At 38.2% G+C, this 21,852-nt stretch overlaps 2 protein-coding genes across 6 annotated transcripts in view; one reads left to right on the top strand and one right to left on the bottom strand.

The window, feature by feature from the left end:
* Positions 1–15,913, top strand: part of MFSD6 (major facilitator superfamily domain containing 6) — an 80,844-nt gene extending 64,931 nt beyond the window's left edge. For 2 of the 3 annotated variants that reach the window (XM_010351565.3, XM_010351566.3), the window contains exons 4-7: positions 3,691–3,852; positions 4,884–4,982; positions 12,333–12,613; positions 14,969–15,913. In XM_010351565.3, the coding sequence (XP_010349867.2) occupies positions 3,691–3,852; positions 4,884–4,982; positions 12,333–12,613; positions 14,969–15,172 (746 nt within the window). In that variant the 3' untranslated portion in view covers positions 15,173–15,913. Of the gene's footprint in view, positions 1–3,690; positions 3,853–4,883; positions 4,983–12,332; positions 12,614–14,785; positions 14,811–14,968 lie in introns of all 3 variants that reach the window. The other variant, XM_010351567.3, reaches the window with a different exon arrangement.
* Positions 1–21,852, bottom strand: part of NEMP2 (nuclear envelope integral membrane protein 2) — an 86,368-nt gene that overhangs the window by 37,310 nt on the left and 27,206 nt on the right. Inside the window, exon 9 of one of the 3 annotated variants that reach the window (XM_039469878.2) lies at positions 4,883–20,277. The exons of the other annotated variants lie outside the window; for them this stretch is intronic. Coding sequence (XP_039325812.2) covers positions 20,274–20,277 — 4 coding nt within the window. The 3' untranslated portion in view covers positions 4,883–20,273. Of the gene's footprint in view, positions 1–4,882; positions 20,278–21,852 lie in introns of those variants that run through there. 3 annotated transcript variants of the gene reach the window in all.

Below are 21,852 nucleotides of genomic sequence, written 5' to 3'. Positions count from 1 at the left end.
AGAATAGTTTAAAAGCATCCTGACTTAAGTCATCCCATTGGAAAATGCTTTAATTATCTCAGAATACTCGAAGTTTTAGAAAATGATTAGAATTTCTAAGGGGGATTAAAAAAAGAGACAAACCCTATTGTTGGAAGAGTTTGTGTGTGCCCAAGCCTTCACAATAACTACTAGAATCATTTTTTAAAATCTAGAATTATAACAAAAAATATATTTTAATATTCTCGTTGCTTGTAAATCCTGCGATTGCTTAGACATAAACATAATAATAGGTTTGGCATCAGCATTAAAGTTAACCTACTACCATTTGATGTGGTTTCAGTTCTTAGGTAATTCATCTTTAAGAAATAATTTCCAAATCTATAATGGATTTTACTATTGAATCTAATTACTTTTGAATAAATTAATTTTATTTCTAGGAATATTTTTGAGTTTTTCCCCTAATGTGGTTAATGAAAAAATGTGCATATCTAAAAAGAAATGGACTTAGAATCATCTTTAATAATAGAAATGAAAATACTTAAAAGTATTCCCATCATTTACTATGGTTTCAACATTCATAATTAAGACTATCCAGGCATTCAATTCTGAGAAAGCTGACATTGTCTAAGGTATTGCAGTTGTTTTGCCAGATAAAGCAAACACTTTATTTGACTTCTTAGGAAATTAATTGTGTATGCTACTGCTAATCATCTAGTCCCTCTTTCTAGTTAAAAAGAAAAACAAAACTTAGTCCATCCTTCTGGTTAAATTAAAAAAAAAAAAAAAAAAAAAAAAAAAAAACACCTAGTTAAAATGATGACTGAAACACATAAAAAGCCTAAAAAAGTTGTTTTAATGTTTTTCATCAGCTGTGAAACATACGATCTAATTTACAATTTACCCAGTAAAAACTATGTTTATTCCATTATGGTCCAACATAAGTAATATCATCCCTGATAATTTTTTATTGTATGCCAGACATTGTGAATGGTACCAGGTTGGGTGCTGGCTATTTCTGTTTTCCTGTAAATATTCTTCAGCTTTGTTCTGGGACACAGTTAAGTTACTTGGAAATAGTGTGATCCTTTTGGGTCTTGCTTTTAAGATTATTTAGATGAGACCAGAGCAGTGCTCAGTCTATGGCTAATTATTTTATAATACTAACAAAAGGCCTTGTTGAATACTCTACCAATCCTAGGAATCATGACTTGTACCAGTTTGGCTGGTGGGAAGAAGTACTGTTCCCCGCCTTGCGTGGGTTCTGAGTATTGTTCTCTGAAGCGCTTCTGGGTAGTTCTTTCTCTTACTCTGGATAGTGTCTGCACACGTTTTGCTTATCAGTACTCTGCTGAATACATTAGGGGAGCCCTTAGTAGATCTCTGGAGTTGTCTCCCTATGATGCTATCTTCTCTCTGATATTTTGCCTTGGAACTCTACCCACCTTGGCTCCCTAGACCAGGCGTCCCCAAACTTTTTACACAGGGGGCCAGTTCACTGTCCCTCAGACCGTTGGAGGGCCGCCACATACTGTGCTCCTCTCACTGACCACCAATGAAAGAGGTGCCCCTTCCTGAAGTGCGGCGGAGGGGCCGGATAAATGTCCTCAGGGGGCCCCCTTCCTGAAGTCTGGGGAGGGGCTGGATAAATGGCCTCAGGGGGCCCCCTTCCTGAAGTCCTGCAGAGGGTCCGGATAAATGGCCTCAGGGGGCCGCATGTGGCCCACGGGGGCCGTAGTTTGGGACACCTGCCCTAGACTCTTGGCTAGAGTCTTCAACTTGATGGTTTTCTTTTTTGCCCTGCAGATTTCAGACTCTCATCAGTCAGTAAATTGAAGCTTCTCATTTGCTTCCCATCTCTCAGGGATCACTGTCCTTGTTGCTGATGACCCTCAGGAACCACTGTCTCATATACTTTACACAGTTTTTTAGTTACTTGAGGAAGGAGAATAAATTTAGTCCCTGTTATTCCATTCTGGCCAGAGGCAGACTACTGTCAAATCAAATCTTAAAATAATTTTAGTTTAATTTTCCAAAATGTAAGTTAAGATCCTCTGATGATATTACCTCCAAATGATATTATTTCTCAGGTCCAAATGATATTATTTCTCAGGGAATAATCTATGTAGAACTGGATGATTTCTTAATCTCATCTAGCTATAAAACCTGTTGTGACAATATCTGTTTTTTACATTTAAAGCAGTGTCTTAATGAAGATTTTAATTCAGACAATGCACAAAACTGTATAATAAAATAATGGTTATTTTTCCCACCTGTTATCTCCATTCCAATAAATGGTGAAGATATAATAAAACTGGTAATGGGACATAGTAAATTGTCTCTGTACTCTTTTTTAAAAAAAATGAACTATATGTTAAAAAGCATAAAAATTATAGCCTTTGAATCATTAACCCCACTTGTGGAATTATAGCCAATGTAAATAATCTAAGGTATTGTAAAAAGCTGTATCTCTAAAAATGTTAATCTTGATGCTAATTATAATGGAGAAAAGTAGAAATAATCTTTTTTTTTTTTTTTTTTTTTTTTTTTTTTGTAGACAGAGTTTTGCTCTTGTTACCCAGGCTGGAGTGCAATGGCGCGATCTCGGCTCACCGCAACCTCCGCCTCCTGGGTTCAGGCAATTCTCCTGCCTCAGCCTCCTGAGTAGCTGGGATTACAGGCACGTGCCACCATGCCCAGCTAATTTTTTGTATTTTTAGTAGAGACGGGGTTTCACTATGTTGACCGGGATGGTCTCGATCTCTTGACCTCGTGATCCACCCGCCTCGGCCTCCCAAAGTGCTGGGATTACAGGCTTGAGCCACCGCGCCCGGCCAGAAATAATCTTAATGTCAAAGTAGGTGCCCTAGAAGGCATGAATGCCCAGAACAGATAAAGAGCTCCTAAAACTCAACAACAAAAACCAAACCAATTCAAAAATGGACAAAGGACTTGAATAAACATTTCTCCAAAGAAGATATAGATGGCCAATAAACACCTAAAAGATGCTCAACATCACTGGACATTAGGGGAAAGCAAATCGACAACATGAGAAACTGCTTCACATTCATTATGATTGCTATTTAAAAAACAAAATCAGTTCGGGCAAGGAGGTGGAGAAATTGGATCTCTCATACATTTCAGGTGGGAATGGAAAATGGTGCAGCTACTGTGGAAAACAAGTAGTTCTTCAAAGTGTTAAATATATAGTGACCGTATCACCCAACAATTGCATTTCTAGTTACATACGCAAAAGAATTTAAATCAAGGACTCAGATAGATACTCACATACCAGGTTGATAGCAGCATTATTCACAGTAACCAAAGAAAACAACCCAAATGTCTATCCACAGGTGAAAAGATAAACAAAATGAATGTGAGTCATATTCATAGAGACAGAAAGTAGAATGGTGGTTTTCAGGGGATGGGAAAAGGGTTGAGTGAAGTTATGGTTTAACGGGCACAGAAGTCTTGTTTGTGATGGTGAAAAAGTTCTGGAGATGAATGGTGGTGACAACTGTACAACATTGTGAGTGTACTCAGTGCCACTGAACTGTACACTTAAAAATGTGAAAATGGTAAATTTTTAGTGTGTATTTTACCACAAAAAAAATCTTTAAAATAGGTGCCTCGTTAAATAATTCACATTTCAAAACAGAGTAGCCTAAGAAATGCAAACTAACCGATATCCCTGCTCTTCTTCCTCCCCAGGAGTGACACATGCGGCCATCTGGGCAGCATGCATTTCTTACCTCAGTGCAGCCGTTCCCCCTGAGCTGAGGACATCTGCTCAGGGTATCCTGCAGGGCCTTCATCTGGGTTTGGGGAGAGGATGTGGTGCCATGATCGGAGGCGTGTTAGTCAATTATTTTGGTAAGAACAGCTTTCTCCCTTTTTTCTTTTCTATAATGAAAACATGATTTTTCCAGCCATACCTCAATAAACAATCCAATTATTACTGAAGATTGCCAGAAGCTAAATTCCAGAATTCATAATGTCTTTCTAGATTTCATGGTAGTCATAACTGTAAAGCAGTGTGTTTATGTTGTTAAGCTAATTCAAGCCAGCCTGTAACTGTGTACACTCCTCTGACAATCAGCTTAATGAGATGCTACAGAGATGCCTCAAAGGAGCCAAACAAATGGATAAGCATGAGTGCTTTTGGTCTAAAGTAAGGTACCTTAAACCTGCTGATAATAATCCTAAAGGAAATAAAATTCATCATAGTTATTCCATTAGGAGATTTTGAACCAGAAGAATCTAACCATACGCTGGCTTTGGTAATGCCACTACATTTATGATAACAAAATCTGTCTGTCTTGTCAGATCTTCCTTATTGGAAACATAGGAGATGGAGTAGGAATGAGATTATTCTGCTCCAGAGAATTAAAATCTGTCTCTGAGGCTTCTGTAACAAGTGAGTGACATTATTCACTCACCCCTTGTCCTATCCCCTGACTATCGCCTGCAGGAATCTTAACTGCTCAGTCATCTATTAATATATAAGGTGGGCCCAGAAAATGTGTGCATTTATAGCACTATTTGAGCACTGTTGTTCCAACTACAGATTAATAGCTCCGTTAGTTAATACTTGGGTAAATGGTATTTTCATATTAAAAGGAGAGCACCATTGAATTGTCATGGTGAAAGGCGCTTAGAGATAATCCTATGTAAATTCAGTTTTATAATTGATCAATGACAGATCCAATACTAGCCCTGGGTCTCTTGACACATACCCAGCCCTGTGTTCTTCCATTATGTGGAGCTAATAGCCAGCCACTTTTCTCTGATTTGTCCTAAGCTCTGCTTCCTTTGACCTCATATTTAGAAAATTGACAGTTTTACATAAGCGCTATCTGCATTTCTTGGAATTATTCTATAGAGAGTGCTGTTTGTTTTTATAGGGGCTGCTGCAACCTTCCGAGGAATTGGCATGGCCTGCTTGGTGATCCTACTGCTCTTTGCCCTGATCCAGTGGCTGGCAGTGCCAGATGAGGAAGAAGGTAATTATTTCCATTTTTTCTTAATAGTCCTAATAGTTCAATCTATGGGAAATCAATACATGCCCCTTGAGAAGCCCAGAAGTGGTACAGAGTGTACAACAGGACTACTTGGTTCAATTTTCTGAGTGGCGTATCAATGAATTCATGTGGACCATTGTTATAGAAATCCATCTACTATGTAGAAAAATTTCATTGTTTTAAGTAGCTTGGGATTTTCTTGTTTTGGTTTTCTTTTATAATACCAGATGCTGGGGAAGTGTTAGTTTTCAATTTCTCTGGTACTCTAAAGGTATTTCAAATTTAAGTCAAATACATATAAGGCTATACAGTCATTTGACTGCTAGGGATAGGGAGTGAATGGTATTCTTCTCTATGCCATACCTTCATTTGTTAAAAAAAAAAAAAAAGTTGAGACCTGAAATCTGAAGTTTCCTCTGAGCCAGGGATGGTCTTTATTAATAAACCAGTCTTTATTAAGACTGCTATACAAAAAGGAGGTTATATCAAATATTAATGTGTAGATGAGAACGACCACACATTAATATTTGATATAACCTCCTTTGACTCAACTTTTTATGAAAAAGGACAACCAGTAGAATGAAAATATTGTTGCTCAGCTTTTTGGTCCCAGAACAGGGCTCATCTTCTTTGGGTGTCCTATCCTTTGGGGAGCATTAGCCTCAGGTCCTTGAAATACTTCTGTGAAGAGAAAAATTCGCTTGTTACAGAAGCCTGAGAGACAGATTTTGATCTCAGTGAGTAACTCAGGAAGACCAATACTGGTTTTTCTTACTTTTGTTCTTTTATAATCCTAAATGGATTATCTCTCTTACACAGCCTCAGTCCATGCCTCCTGTAAAAGGCCAATAAAAATAGCTATCACAGCTCTCCCAAAGTTATAAGATGTAGTCAAAGTTGTAGTTTGAGAAAAATTTGTGGACTTGAATATCTTCACTATTAATAACAAAAAGTTTAAAATCATTCATTACTTCAGTATAAGAAACATAAACATAAAAATAAGCAATCAGATTTTAACTCATCTTTGATTAGTGAGAATATGTTACTGGTTTTTAAAATACTTGTGTTCTGGAGAGACTGCTGTCAGGAAAATGGTGGGCAGGAGGCAGGACTGGGTACAACTCCCACTCAGATGGACAAAGCAGCATGTGGAGACTTGCATCATGAACTTTTGCTTCAGAACTACTGCAGGTATATACCAGGAAAGCTGAGAGAATCCACAGAAGGAAGCAGATTGCTCCTGCAGGACCCAGGAGACAGCCCAAATACTGGGCTGGTATCCATGGCTGAGAGACCAGAAGACAGTTCACATCACAGGACTATATGCACACAACCCCCAGTACAAGCCCGAGCCCAGAGCCTGGTAGCCCTGCTGGGTGGCTAGAACCAGAAGAGAAATAACAATCACTACAGCTCAGCTCTCAGGAAGTCACATCCCTCGAAAAAGGGGGAGAGTACCACATTAAGGGAAGACTGTGGGACAAAAGAATATGAACAGCAGCCTTGAGCTCCAGATCTTCTCTCTAACATAGGCTACCCAAATGAGAAGGAACCAGAATAACAATTCTGGTAATATGACAAAACAAGATTCTTTAACTTGCCCTACCAAAATCACACTAGCTCACCAGCAATGGATCCAAACCAAGAAGAAATCCCTAATTTACCTGAAAAAGAATTCAGAAGGTCCATTATTAAGCTAATCATGGAAGCACCAGAGAAAGGTGAAGTCCAGTTTAAGGAAATTGAAAAACATGATAAAAGAAATGAGGGGAGAAATCTTCAGTGAGATATATAGCATACATAAAAAATAATTACAACTTCAGGAAATAAAGGACACACTCAGAGAAATGCAAAATATCTGGAAAGCCTCAGCAACAGAATCAAAGAAGCAGAAGAAAGAACTTCAGAGCTCGAAGACAAAGTTTTTGAATTAACTCAATCCAACAAAGACAAAAAAGAATTTTTTACAAAATGAACAAAGCCTCCAAGAAGTTTAGGATTGTGTTAAATGACCAAACCTAAGAATAATTGGAGTTCCTGAGGAAGAAGAGAAATCTGAAAGTTTGGAAAACATATTTGGGGGAATAATCAAGGAAAACATCTCTGCCTTGCTAGAGACCTAGGCATCCAAACACAAGAATCACAAAGAACACCTGGGAAATTCATTGCAAAGAGATCATTGCCTAGGTACGTTATCATCAGGTTATCAAAAGTCAAGAGGAAGGAGAGAATCTTAAGAGCTGTGAGGCAAAAGCACCAGATAACCTATAAAAGAAAACCTATCAGATTGACAGCAGGTTTCTCAGCAGAAATCCTACAAGCTAGAAGGGACTGGGGCCCTATGATCAGCCTCTTTTAAACAAAACAATTATCAGCCAAGAATTTTGTATCCAGTGAAACTAAGCCTCATAAACAAAGGAAAGATACAGTCCTTTTCAGACAAATGCTGAGAGACTTCGCCACTACTATAAGCCAGCACTTCAAGAATTACCAGACCAGAACTACAAGAATATGCCATCACCCAGTGAGCAGTACAAGAGCTAAAAGGAGCTCTAAATCTTGAAACAAATCCTGGAAACACATCAGAACAGAACCTATTTAAAGCATAAATCTCACAGGACCTATAAAACAAAATACAATTTAAAAAAAACCACAAGGTATACAGGCAACAAATAACACGATGAATGGAATAGTACCTCTTATTTCAATACTAATGTTGAATGTAAATCGCCTAAATGCTCCACTTAAAATATGCAGAATTGCAGAATGGATACAAATTACCAACAAAATATCTGCTGCCTACAAAAGATTCACATAACACATAAGGACTCACATAAATTTAAGGTAAACAGGTGGAAAAAGACATTCCATGCAAATGGACACCAAATGCAAGCAGGAGTAGCTACTCTTACATCAGACAAAACAGACATTAAAGCAACAGCAGTTAAAAGAGACAAATGGCAACATTATGTAATGATAAAAGGCCTCGCCCAACAGGAAAATACCACAATCCTAATTATATATGCACCTAACACTGGAGCTCCCAAATTTATAAAACAATTACTACTAGACCTAAGTAATGAGAAATACAGCAACACAATAATAGTGGAAGACTTCAGTACTCCACCGACAGCACTAGACAGGTCATTAAGACAAAGTCAACAAAGAAACAATGGATTTAAACTATACCCTGGAACAAATGAACTTAACAGATATTTATAGAACATTCTACCCAATAACTGCAGAGTATACATTCTATTTATCGGTGCATGGAACTTTCTCCAAGATAGACTAACTGATAGGCCACAAAACATGTCTCAATAAATTTAAGGAAATGGAAATTTTATCAAGTACTATCTCAGACCACAGTGGAATAAAATTGGAAATCACCTCCAGGGAACCTTCAAAGACATGCAGACACAGAAATTAAATAACCTCCTGCACGATCATTAGTTCGACAGTGAAATCAAGATGGAAATTAAAAATGCTTTGAACTGAACAATAATAGTGACACAACCTGTCAAAACCTCTGGGATACAGCAAAGGTGGTACTAAGAGGAAAGGTCATAGTCTCAAATGCCTATGTCAAAAAGTATTAAAGAACACAAATAGACAATCTAAGGTCACACCTCAAGGAACTAAAGAAACAAGAATAAACCAAACCCAAACCCAGCAGAAGAAAGGAGATAGTCAAGATGAGAAAAGAACTAAATGAAATTGAAAGAAAAAAATACAAAAATATAAATGAAACAAGAAGCTGGTTCATTGAAAAAGAAATAAAATTGATATATCATTAACAAGATTAACTAAGAAAAGAGAAAATCCAAATAAGTTCAGTTAGAAATGAAAGAGGAAATATTACAACCAACATCACAGAAATACAAACGATCATTCAAGGCTACTATTAACACTTTTACATGCATAAACTGGAAAACCTAGAGGAGACAGTGAAATTCCTGGAAAGATACAACCCTCCTAGCTTAAATCAGGAAGAATTAGAAACCCTGAACAGACAAATAAATAGTGAGACTGAAACAGTAATAAAAAAAAATTGCCAATGAAAAAAAAGTCCAGGACCAGATGGATTCACAACTGGATTCTATCAGGCATTCAAAGAATTGGTACCAATCCTGTTGACAGTATTCCACAAGACAGAGAAAGAGAAAATCCTCCCTAAAACATTCCATAAAGCCAGTATCACCCTAATACCAAAACCAAGAAAGGACATAACAAAAAAAAAAAAAACTACAGACCAATATCCCTGATGAACATCAATGCAAAATCCTTAACAAAATACTAGCTAACCAAATCCAACAGCATGTCAAAAAGATAATCCACCATGATCAAGTGGCTTTCATGCCAGGGATACAGGAATGCTTTAACATATGCAAGTCAATAAATGTCTTTCACCACAAAAACAGAAATCACATGATCATCTCAGTAGATGCAGAGAAAGCATTTGATGAAATCCAGCATCGCTTTATGATTAAAACCCTCAGCAAAATTGGCATACAACAGACATACCACAATGAAATAAAAGCCATTTGTGATAAACTCACAGCCAGCATAATACTGAACAGGGAGAATTTGAAAGCATTCCCCCTGAGAATTGGAACAAGACAAGGATGCCCACTCTGACCACTTCTAACATAGTACTGGAAGTCCTAGCCAGAGCAATTAGGCAAGGGAAGGAAATAAAGGGCATCCAAATGAGTAAAGCGGAAGTCAAATTGTCACTGTTGCTGATGGTAAGATTGTATACTTAGAAAACCCTAAAGACTCCTTCGAAAAGCTCTTAGAACTGATAAATGAATTCAGCAAAGTTTCAGGATACAAAATTAATGTACACAAATCAGTAGCTCTGCTGTACACCAATAATGACCAAACTGATAATCAAATCAAGAACCCAAACCCTTTTACAATAGCTGCAAAAAATAAAGTATGTAGGAATATACCTAACCAAGGAGGTGAAAGACCTCTGTAAGGAAAACTACAAAACACTGCTGAAAGAAATCATAGATGACATAAACAAATGGAAATACATCCCATGCTCATGGATGGGTAGAATCAATATTGTGAAAATGACTATACTGCCAAAAGCAATCTACAATTCAGTGCAATTTCCCATCCAAATACCACCATCATTCTTCACAGCACTAGGAAAAACAATCCTAAAATTCATGTGGAGCCTAAAAAAGAGCCCTCATAACCAAAGCAAGAGTAAGCAAAAAGAAATACCTGGAGGCGTCAAACTGCCTGATTTCAAACTATATTATAAGGCCATAGTCACCAAAACAGCATGGTACTGGTATAAAAATAGGCACATAGACCAATGGAACAGAATAGAGAACCTAGAAATAAAGCTAAATACTTACAGCCAATTGATCTTTAACAAAGCAAACAAAAATGTAAAGTGGGGAAAGGACACCCTACTCCACAAATGGTGCTAGAATAAAATTGGCAAGCCACACGTAGGAGAATGAAACTGCAACCTCATCTCTTACCTTATAAAAAAATCAACTCAAGATGGATCAAGGACTTAAATCTAAGACCTGAAACTAAAAATTCTAGAAGATAACATCAGAAAAATCCTTCTGGACATTGGCTTCAGCAAAGATTTCATGACCAAGAACCTAAAAGCAAATGCAGCAAAAACAAAGATAAATCAATGGGACTTAATTAAACTAAAGAGCATTTTCACAGCAAAAGGAACAGTCAGCAAACAGACAACCCACAGAGTGGGAGAAAATATTCAGTCTATACATCCAACAAAGGAATAATATCCAGAATCTACAAGGAACTCAAATTAGCAAGAAAAAAAAAAGTGGACTAAGGACAGGAAGAGATAGTTCTCAAACAAAGATACACAAATGGACAAAAAAAAAAACAGAAAAAATGCTCAGCGTCACTAGTGATCAGGCAAATACAAATTAAAACCACAATTTGATACCAACTTACTCCCACAAGAATGGCCATTATCAAATGTCAAAAAATAAGAGATGTTGGCATGGATGTGGTGAAAAGGAAACACTTTTACACTGCTTGTGGGAATGTAAACTAGTACAACCACTATGGAAAGCAGTGTGGAGATTCCTTAAGAACTAAAAGTAGAACTACCATTTGATCCAGCAGTCCCACTACTGGATTATCTACCCAGAAGAAAAGAAGTCATACGAAAAAGATACTTGCACACACATGTTTATAGCAGCACAATTCACAATTGTAAACATGAGGAACCAGCCCAAATGCCCATAAATCAATGAATGGATAAAGAAAATATGGTTGAGTAGTGGTATACTACTCAGCCATAAAAAGGAATGAATTGATGGCATTCACAGCAACCGGGATGGGATTGGAGACCATATTCTAAGCGAAGCAACTCAGGAATGGAAAACCAAACCATATATTCTCACTCATAAGTGGGAGCTAAGCTATAAGGATGCAAAGGAAGGCATTAGAATAACACAGTGGACTTTGGGGGCTCAGAGGAAAGAGGAAGCGGGTGAAGGATAAAAGACTGCAAATTGGGTTCAGTGTATACTGCTCAGGTGATGGGTGCACCAAAAATCTCACAAATCACCACTAAATAACTTACCCATGTAACCAAATACCACCTGTATCCCAAAAACCTATGCAAATAATTTTTATTTTTTTTTGAGACAGAGTCTTACTCTGTTGCCAGGTTGGAGTGCAGTGATGTGATCTTGGCTCACTGCAACCTCTGCCTCCCAGGTTCAAGCAATTCTCCTACCTTAGCCTCCCGAGTAACTGGGACTACAGGCATGCACCACCACACCCAGCTAATTTTTTGTATTTTTAGTAGAGATGGGGTTTCACCATGTTGGCCAGGATGCCTGCATCTCTTGACCTCGTGATCCACCCACTTCAGGTTCCCAAAGTGCTGGGATTATAGGCATGAGCCACCGTGCCCAGCCACAAAACAAAAATTAAAAGAAAAGAAAAAAAGAAACCTATCATGTGGCTTTTCCTGTTTTGATGCCTGTCTTCTAAATCATAATCCTTAAATGGGCCTAAGACAATACTCATTATAACCTCTGCCCCACTAATGTTCTAAGTTAAATTAAAAATAGATTTCTTAAATAAATATGTTAATGTCTATTAATCCCAATAAGGAGACCCAAAGATAAACATCATGTTCATTGTTTCGGTGCTTGCACCAAGTTATGAAGTCATTTGTAACCAGCAATGTATTAGTATTACCAAGTACTCTGGAATGGGCATATGGGATTCTTGGTTTATTTATTTATTTTTACTTTTGTTTAAATATGTAGAAAATGCTGAAAAATAGTTTACACATTATTTTCTCTCCAGACAAGACAATGTTGGCAGAAAGGATTCCTGTTCCCTCTAGTCCCGTTCCTATAGCAACCATTGACTTGGTACAGCAACAGACAGAAGACGTCATGCCACGCATTGAGCCCAGACTTCCACCCAAGAAAACGAAGCACCAGGAAGAACAGGAAGATGTGAACAAACCAGCCTGGGGAGTCAGCTCTTCTCCCTGGGTGACCTTTGTCTATGCACTCTACCAAATTAAAGAGATGATGCAACTCACAAGAGACAACCGTGCTTCTGAGATACAGCCTTTACAGGTATAGTTCCTCTGCTGGGCTAACAATATTACCTGTCACTCAAGATGCCTTAACTGAGTTTAGTTGTTTTAATTACTCACTTTTCATTCAACAAGAATTATTGAAAGTGTGGTGGGGGAAACAGACATGCAAACAATTTCAGTACTCTGACAGCACTGAGTTAAAGAGGGTGTATACAAGGTCCCATAGAGAGAATATTCTGCCTTATGGAGTTCAGGAAAACTTCAGAGGATACGATTCTTTCACTTCTTGAAAATAATAAATAAATCCATTCTTTCCTTGTATATTTCTTTTAAGTTTCAGTGTTGATAGTTGCCAGTTGAAAGGAAAATATATGTTTCATATCTTCAGGAACCATATTTATTAAGCTCTGTAATTCCAAAATTCTAGTGGAGACATTATATATTATAGGACAGCAATGAATATTTGTTAAATTAATCTGAGCCACTATATGGGTATAATAGGACACTTAACTCAGTGGAATTATGTTTGTGCAGGTGACGTCATCTGAAAAATAAGTCTAAAAGTGTGATTTTCATGTCCCCAGAGTGGTCACTCGTGAGTAAAGTAAGATCTTTCCTGAGTAAATCATGTTGATAAAAGTGTGGATAATTTACAGGTGTATCCTCACTTTGGAAAATGAGTGTAACTTCCCTAGACTGTTTAGCCAAAGAAAGAGACTCAGTTCCCCCATTTTATAATAATCACTCCCTCTTACTTGATAAGTCATGTCAGCTCTGTCTAGAGTAGCTTCAGAGGACACGTTTAAAAAAATAAAGGAGAAAGATTTAAAAATAAGGGTAATTTGAGTTATTCCCCCTTCAGAAAATCTTAGAAGCTAACATAAAATCTTTGTGAAATTTTAACTTTATAAGCTAACATAATCTTTTTTTTTTTTTTTTTTTTTTTTGAGACGGAGTTTCACTCTTGTTACCCAGGCTGGAGTGCAATGGCGCGATCTCGGCTCACCGCAACCTCCGCCTCCTGGGTTCAGGCAATTCTCCTGCCTCAGCCTCCTGAGTAGCTGGGATTACAGGCACGTGCCACCATGCCCAGCTAATTTTTTGTATTTTTAGTAGAGACGGGGTTTCACCATGTTGACCAGGATGGTCTCGATCTCTTGGCCTCGTGATCCACCCGCCTCGGCCTCCTAAAGTGCTGGGATTACAGGCTTGAGCCACCGAGCCCGGCTGCTAACATAATCTTAATCTTAACTTTGTAAGTTAACATAAAATCTTTGTGAAATTTTAACCAAATCTGGTTCTTTACTGATAACCATATGCATGCCAGTCCATGCATGATCCTATTTATTTATCAAGATAATAAACTCACTGCTCAGGCAAGAACTAGACATTGGAGTGGGAGGAGCATATACAGGATTTTAATACCTTAAAGCAGGAGGATGAAGAAGGAGAAAGGGTAATTTTATTATCTGCTGCTTGAGTAGCAATATTTCATTACTTTGTATATTCATCCTCATTTTCACAGAAGCCTATTAGGCTTAAGACAAATTAAATATTTTTCTGGTATGTTAGGATTAATAAAAACTGGCAGGTATGCTGTAGTTATTCTTAGAAGTCATTATACTAAGTTTCTTCTTCTTACATAGTTGAATCACAGAAATGAAAATTTTTTGGGGGGTGCTCAGCTAAAAAGTAATGGGTACTAATTTGGGGGAGAATCCACTTAAATTTTTTTTCTTATTTGTACAACCAATATGGCATTTATAGAAATTGCTGCTGGTTATGTTAGACTCATGGTTACTTAGTTGGTTACACAAGTGCTTGTTTACATTCACTTTTCTATGTGGCTGTCTTACCTAACTAACCTTTGGTGCACATTTTGAAATACCAAATATACATTGGGACTCTTAATTACAGGACATTCTTTCCCAGTTCTGCCTCCAAGGATGAGAACCCCTTACCTACTTCCTGTTAGACAAAGTGTCTTCTGGCTCTTGGATTCTGTGGCCTTAGCAGGCAGCCTAAGTTTCAGTTATTCCATAGTGCTTGCCACACGGCCGGGGGCTGGGGGGGGAGGAGAGGGGGGCTCAGTAAATATTTGCTGATGTAAATTGTTTGCCTAGTAGTAACAGGCATTTTGGTAGTAATGTTCCTTTTCCACAAGACACGTCTGCTTATAGTGTTTGTGTTTTTCATGCGGCTCTGGCAGTTGCACATAGGAAAGGAGATGAAAGGTAAGACATTCTATCCTTATTCCTCTATTACTTGGTCCCGGATATGGGCACTTCCGGATGATCTCCCCATGTTTCCCATCTTACTTGAAAGCGTATATAAAAAGTTGGATTTATTTGCTATCGCTGATCATGATGCATCTCCTGTTTTTTACCTCCAGGGGACCAATGAGAATAGGGAAAATTCTCCTGCTGGTAGAGCCCAGCCTGTCCCATGCGAGACTCACTCTGACCCATCTAGAAACCAGCCATCCCCTGACGCAGCAGCATCTCAGACACAGACCAGCCCTGCTCACCCCAGTGTGGACCCGTGCACAGAGAAGAGTGAAGAGCAGCAGGCTCAGCCGGCCGCGGGAGAACACTGAGGGCATCCTGCTCATCTCACACCCTGCATGGAATCAGGCTCCTCAGCCAGGACACAGGGTGAGGCCCCCCAGCCAGGATACACCTCCCCTGGAGGAGCACAGCACTGCATATGCTTCTAAATATCTAAACTCATTAACATGGAAACACACACACAGGAGCTACAGTACATATTGGCAGGAAAAGGTAAACTTCCATAATCCCCATTGGAATTACAACAGGGAAATGGAGTTCAATGAGGGCTTTCAGTTCTTTGGTTGGTTAAGGATGATAGAATTTCTCTGCCAGTGCAGTAAGAGTTGAAACCAGCAGTTACACTAAGTGGAGGGAATGAAAGTGTTTTGAGGTGAATGTTGATATAATTTCCCTCTTCTGATTATTTATTCTAATTATTTGGTTCTTAATACAAACTGGGAAGAAATAGAACTCATCTATACTTTTGTTTTTCTTGAAGAGAACCATTTTAAAAATTACAAGATATATTTTAAAAGTAACCAGATAAAAGTTAGTAGCACATGTGCTTTTGTTAAAAATAAAGTTAAAAGTTAAAGTTAAAAAACGAAGTTAAAAGTTTCATCAGAAACTTTACATATCTTTAGCAAATATATTTTTGTATATGTATGGTAGGTATATAATGGAAATAATTCTTTGAGCAACAGAAGCTATTATTGACTACTGCAAGCTAAGCTGAGCTTAAAAATGCCTTTTGTTTTGAATGGGCTTTGAGAAAAAAAAAACAGAAATGAAGGATTATTTCAAATCAACCAACCAACTCAGTATCCTGTGGCTTGATAGACAAGAGTTTACTAAATATATTGATACCGTAAATAGCCTCTCTTGCTATTTACTATCTTATAGTGATTCAGGCTGTAATTAGCTGAGGGAATGAAACACACACAAAAATCACTGAATTCCTAAGAGTTCCTTTAACTAAGCAGTACTATTTACAAATAACAGTATAAGATTTAAGTGCCTGAGGGAGGGATACACTTTTTAGAAATTACATATTGGGTCAGTTTTGTTTTGTTTTTGGTGAGGAAAGGTGGTAAATAGGAAACCATGAATGGGAAGGATGGCAAGAAGTAGCAACTATACTTTCCAGTGACTAAAGAAAGAAATCTCAGTATACTCTTCCTCATGAAGACACAGTCAGACACTGGACAGTGTAGTGTATGCAACTGCAGCCAGAGCAACGGCTGGGTGGGTCACACATAAAGCTTGCTGCTTAAAGTCAAAGCAGAGGAAATAGGAAACCTGGGGGGGAGTGTGGAAAAGGGACACTGTTTTAGCTGAATAAAGGTGAATTATATAATTTATAATAGCTGTGGATGAGCACAGGAGAGAGGAAAGAAAAAAACAAGAGTTAGAAACAAGCAGCTCACCTTACCCTCTGACCCTGATTAGACAGGATCAGCTGTAAAGTGAGGGCTTCTCCATGACACCGTAGTTCTGCCCAATACTGCATTTGGGATAAGAAATTCTACACTTGGATGTCTAGCTTCACCACAAAACACAGCTTAAAAATAAAATAACTGAAAGAAGTAGAATTCAACAAATAGTTATTTTTTGCACTTGAACTGAAACGTACTGTACTGTAAATTATGACTCATTTTAAGTGACCTTTAAAATCAGATGTATTTATTATACTTGTGTAATTATAGAAATAAAGAAATGGGTGACAGGCTGAACCTCACCTACGAATGTACAGTATGTGGATTTGTGAAACTGACTGTAGGAAGTCAAAAACTTATACTGTATCTTGTGTTTACAGTTCTGATTTCTTCCTTTGAAAAGCCTGCTGTTTTGGAAATGCACAGTTGACATGTTGAAATAAAAATAAATACCATTTTTAAATGATTCTTAAATGACAAAGATGTGACCAAACAAAAGTCCTTTACTCTGTAATGTATGAGACCAAATTCAACATGCCTTTGTTATGGAACATTTACTGTGACAGCAGAATCGATAATGCAGTCATTTCCAGCCTTGTGAGCTGACACCTTCATGGGTTTGTGTACTTTGTGACTGACTTTTTCTTCCTGTCCCCAAAGTGCCATATGCTACTTTAAAAAATATTAAAGTGAATTCAAATTAAATTTTTATTTGAGATTTTGTTCTTGAGGTCCCTCAACACATGCAGGGGTGTCACAGAGCCCAGGCTGGTAATCACTGCCTTAATGACTTACTTCCTACTCTTTCTCCTATGGTTGTAGAAACAGTAAATTATCCAAGTGCTGAGCCTGTGTGGATTCAAAGAAGTTAATGCTAATTACTGAACTACTCCTCAAGTCTTAAGAATAGATTATAATACATTGTCCAGCAGGCAGTAAACCTTATGAAAAGTGTTAAGGAATTCACAGGAAGAGCAATGCTGCTTTACTGGCTTATTAATCCCGCCATGGGTCACATGAAGAGGATAGTTGGCTAAAGCTTCCCTCCGATTGGCAATTCCTTCCAGTACTGCTCAGGTGGGGACTGCTGGTAGTACTGAGACCACCACTTAGGCAATATTCCTCTCAGCCAATTTGGAGTTAAGCAGTGAATCTAGGAAAAGGTAACCACAGCTGTGGATACTGGGTGCTTGTAGTGTGCTAATGAGAGGATCATTTTGCCCTTAAAAACTGGAGGTGTACATATCACTATCCCCATTTTAAATAAGAGGATTCTGAAGCTAAGTTTAAGTTATGACCTCAAGATCACAAAGCCAGGATTCAAACTCAGATTTTCCTAGTGTCAAAGCCCTGGTCCGCTTAGTATCTATCTTCCCCCACCCCAGGAGGTCAGGAGGCCATTCCCTGCATCTGTTGTGGTAGAGGAAGCCATAAAACAGCCTAGCCTAAACCATTACCATACACGCCTGATATGTGTATGTATGTGGTTATAATTCCATTTAGGATTTCTAGATATTCCTAGATTCCTAGAAGTCCTTCAGATTCTTCATGCTTTGTGAATTGCAGGAACTCCAGACCCTTTATACTCTGGAGGTGAGTTGGCTGGATTGATAACTCTGCACAAGAAACCCAGAGATTGGTAGACACTCTGGCCAGAGCCATGGGAATCAGGAAGGGAAAGCAGACACACCCACAGCTCTGTATCCAAGGCAAGCATCACAGAATAGCACTGTCCAGCAGGACTTACTGAGAATATGGAAAGTTCTCTATTTGCCCTGTCCAGTACAGTAGCCATAAACCACATGTGGCTATTAACCGAAATGTGGCTAATTTTCTGGGGAATTAGGTTTCTAATTTTAAACAGCCACACATGGCTCATGGCTACCATATTGGACAGCAAGGGTATAAAGGAAGAGATCACTTTCGGGAGATCTCTGGGCCTGTTTACTCAGCTTCAGTGTGAGGGGTTACAGATGAAGATTACATTATTCTATAAAAAGATGAGGGCATGCTTTGACAGTGACCATAAGTAAGAAAGAGGTGATTTTCCATTTGGAAGTTCTTCCACCCTTTGGTGCATGGATACAAGACAAAGGCTACTTTTGAAGCCCCAAACCACTCCTGGGCTTGTTTAGTAAAGTTTTGAGAATATCTGGCTTAAGAATTACAAACCATGGAGCAGTTGGGAGACAGACTAGTGCCTAGGTGGGGACAGAAAAGGCGTAAAACGGGGAGTGGTTTGTCAGATCTCAGAAAGTAATTTACATTATGCCAGGACAAACTGGCTTCTTATAAGGGAGTAACTGGAAACTTGCTGATACCTAACATAGGGGAAAAGTGAGCCAGTCTAGCTGAGCGCTAGTCCAGCTTGGTACCTAACTCTCAACTAGCTGCCATCTGCTTCGGGCAGCTAATACAGGACCACTTGCCCCCCACTATGGCTCCAGGAAAGTCCCAGTTTTTAGATGACAACCCAAGGGACCTTACAGTGTTGGGGTTAGGAGTGTGGGCTCTGCAGTCACACTGTTTGCATTTGAGTCCCAGCTCTGCCAGTGAGAAGTTACACTCACATAAAACACATCTGGGCCTCAGGACCCTCCTCTGTAAAACTGAAGTGATTACAGTATGTATATTACAGGTTGATGTTTAAAATGAGTTATCTTGACACACAGTGTGTGCTCCATAAATACTGCCACTGTTGTTTGGCAAAAAGCCCGGGGCTGTCTCATTTCCCCAACCAGGGTGTAGCGCTATTACTTTATTGCCATTTAAATCCATAATCATATTCCATTATCACAATCTACAGTGCCATATTATACATATTTACCTCTATCTAGTAAGCTGTGCAATAAGGCATTCATTTCCAACATGCGTTGTAAATATTAAGTGGCTGGGAATACAAGTTAGTTAAGAGACAAAATTAAGGAAAACATAAGTTGAAGAGAATGGAAAAAAATGGCAACGATGATATTCCATAAAGTGCAAAGTCTGCAGAGAGAGATTATAAGTTCCATAATTTTCATTTTCCTTTTCTTCTTCAAGGTGTCAGCAAAAGTAAACAATAATTTTATAATTATTACATATCATACTCTCTCCAACAGTCAGTGGAAGATGCTATTCTTTTAAATTATAAACTTATATTTGAAAAACGTCAGGATTTTTTTTGTCTTCTGAACAGATCACTGGCATCTTAGAAAAATAACATGTAGACCAGTGCTACTCAAAGTGTGCTCAAGGACTGGTGCTTTCAAACTACTGCTGGTATGTGACAACACAGAATTAAACATTTCAAAATATGTATGGCAAGCTGACATTGTCATGATATTATCATCATGCTTATATTCTGTATGTCTTTTAAAGATTATTTCATTTTTCTAATAATTTAGTGTATCTTTCAAAAGTATTACTTGTGATGAACTACAGGGAAACTGGTCCATCACCCAGACAGCATCAGAAGTACTGACAAGGGCCACAGACTACAGTGACCATAGCTGCGGAACACAAACGACCGGTATGCGTGTAACATCAGCAGATGTAGTCACCTCTTGAACGCATTATCCATGGAGTTGTTTCCTTAATTTTCTTAAAAAGACGGCAATAAAAGAAGTAGAACATGAGCCCTGGAAGCAGACACATAGGAGCTTCAATTCTGATTCTACCACTTTAGCTACATGTGTCCTTCAGCAACCTTCTCCTACATCTGGGTCTTTGCTCATCTGTAAAATGAAAATACCAAAACATATCACAAAGTGGTCATGAGGCGCAACTTAAGAGGTATAGAAGGTGCCTCATATAGTACCTGATGGATCTCTAATAAATGTTGGTCTTCTTCCCCTTTCTTTTTTTAATCAGTCTTTTTTGGAAAAAGGATCAAATCTAAAAAAAAATCTAGATTCCATTATTTAAAATTATTTAAATAATAAAGAGAAGCTACCCACTAACTGCATCTTCCAAGATTTATCTTAGATAAATATAGTACTCATTTTAAATCTCTGGTGACTTATGAAGGTATCACATTCAGGAATCATAACAGAAATAGACAGTTACCTTTAAAAGATAATCCAACTCCTAGGCCAGAGAAGATTTTAACATAATCTGAGTAAAAATATTCCCATCAGAGGGGGTGGGATGTTGGTCATTAATGAAGATTAGAAAAACAGCAGTCACAGAGAGGAAACTGTGGGCAGGACCTCCATAAAGGAAGGGATGGTCTTTGTCAACAGACCTGGTATCTCATCCCATTAGCAAGGCTAGCCCCATTAGGGTGGGGGTGCGGGTGGCATCTGTATTAAACTCTTTGGCCTCATGACATTAACCCTGTGAATTAAATAACAAGCTCCCTTTGTTTTATTTCAGTTCACTAAGCAGCCACCTTATAATTTTGATCCCTTATAAATCTGTCTTCTGAGAGAGAATCTGCTAGTCATATAAATTCAAGTGTTTTTATCCTTATACTAGTTATATTTTTGGTTGTGAATCACTACCTGTACCAACTATATGAATTGGCTCACAGGAGACAGGGCTTACAGTGCAATTAACACAAAGCAGGGTTCTGAGTCAATAAGGCTAACAGTCACACCCAAATAGTTTACTCTTCACTGTCATGCCACCCAACAGGCTCTATCAGAAGGCAGCTTGCCAGCGTTGTCATCTAAAAGTACCTCTCTGTCTTCCCGCAGGCTTCTTCAAACTTCCACATCCATTATGTTACCTATGCCTAGGATCTTGCTTTCAGCTGGATAAGAAAAACTAACTTATAAATTTGTACATCTCTAACTTTGGGGAACAGCCACATACAGAATAATGTAAAAGACTATTTCTTTAGTTGACATCATTTCAGGATCTTAATTCTCCCACATATTTAGATATTTTGATGTAATCCATCATCTATTCCAAACCTCTTAAAATCTAAATATCTAAAATTTTCAGATTTAAAAAAAAAAAAAGTCATAAATGGAAATACTGTCTTTCCTGTCAGATGGACATTCCCCTGTAATTCAGCCCTAAGTTTTACTGGCAAACCATACAACTAATTCACAAAGCATTTTTTGTGATATGTAAAATGTGTTTTAAAACCTTTTAAAAACAACACTTGAATGATATGATTGTTTTAAGCGTGCCACCTACACTATATCTCGCCCACACATCTGGTGTCAAACCATCCAACTTGCTAACAACAGTAAGTTTTTGTAGGCACCAAACATAAGCAATAACATAACAAAGGGATCTGTTAGGCTCCATAATTGTACACCTGTTACGGTATGTGAAGCACAAAGCCAACTTCCAACCAC

Source organism: Saimiri boliviensis, chromosome 5 (genome assembly GCF_048565385.1).
Source record: "Saimiri boliviensis isolate mSaiBol1 chromosome 5, mSaiBol1.pri, whole genome shotgun sequence".
Lineage (NCBI taxonomy): Eukaryota > Metazoa > Chordata > Mammalia > Primates > Cebidae > Saimiri > Saimiri boliviensis.
This window is presented reverse-complemented; position numbering and strand designations above follow the sequence as displayed.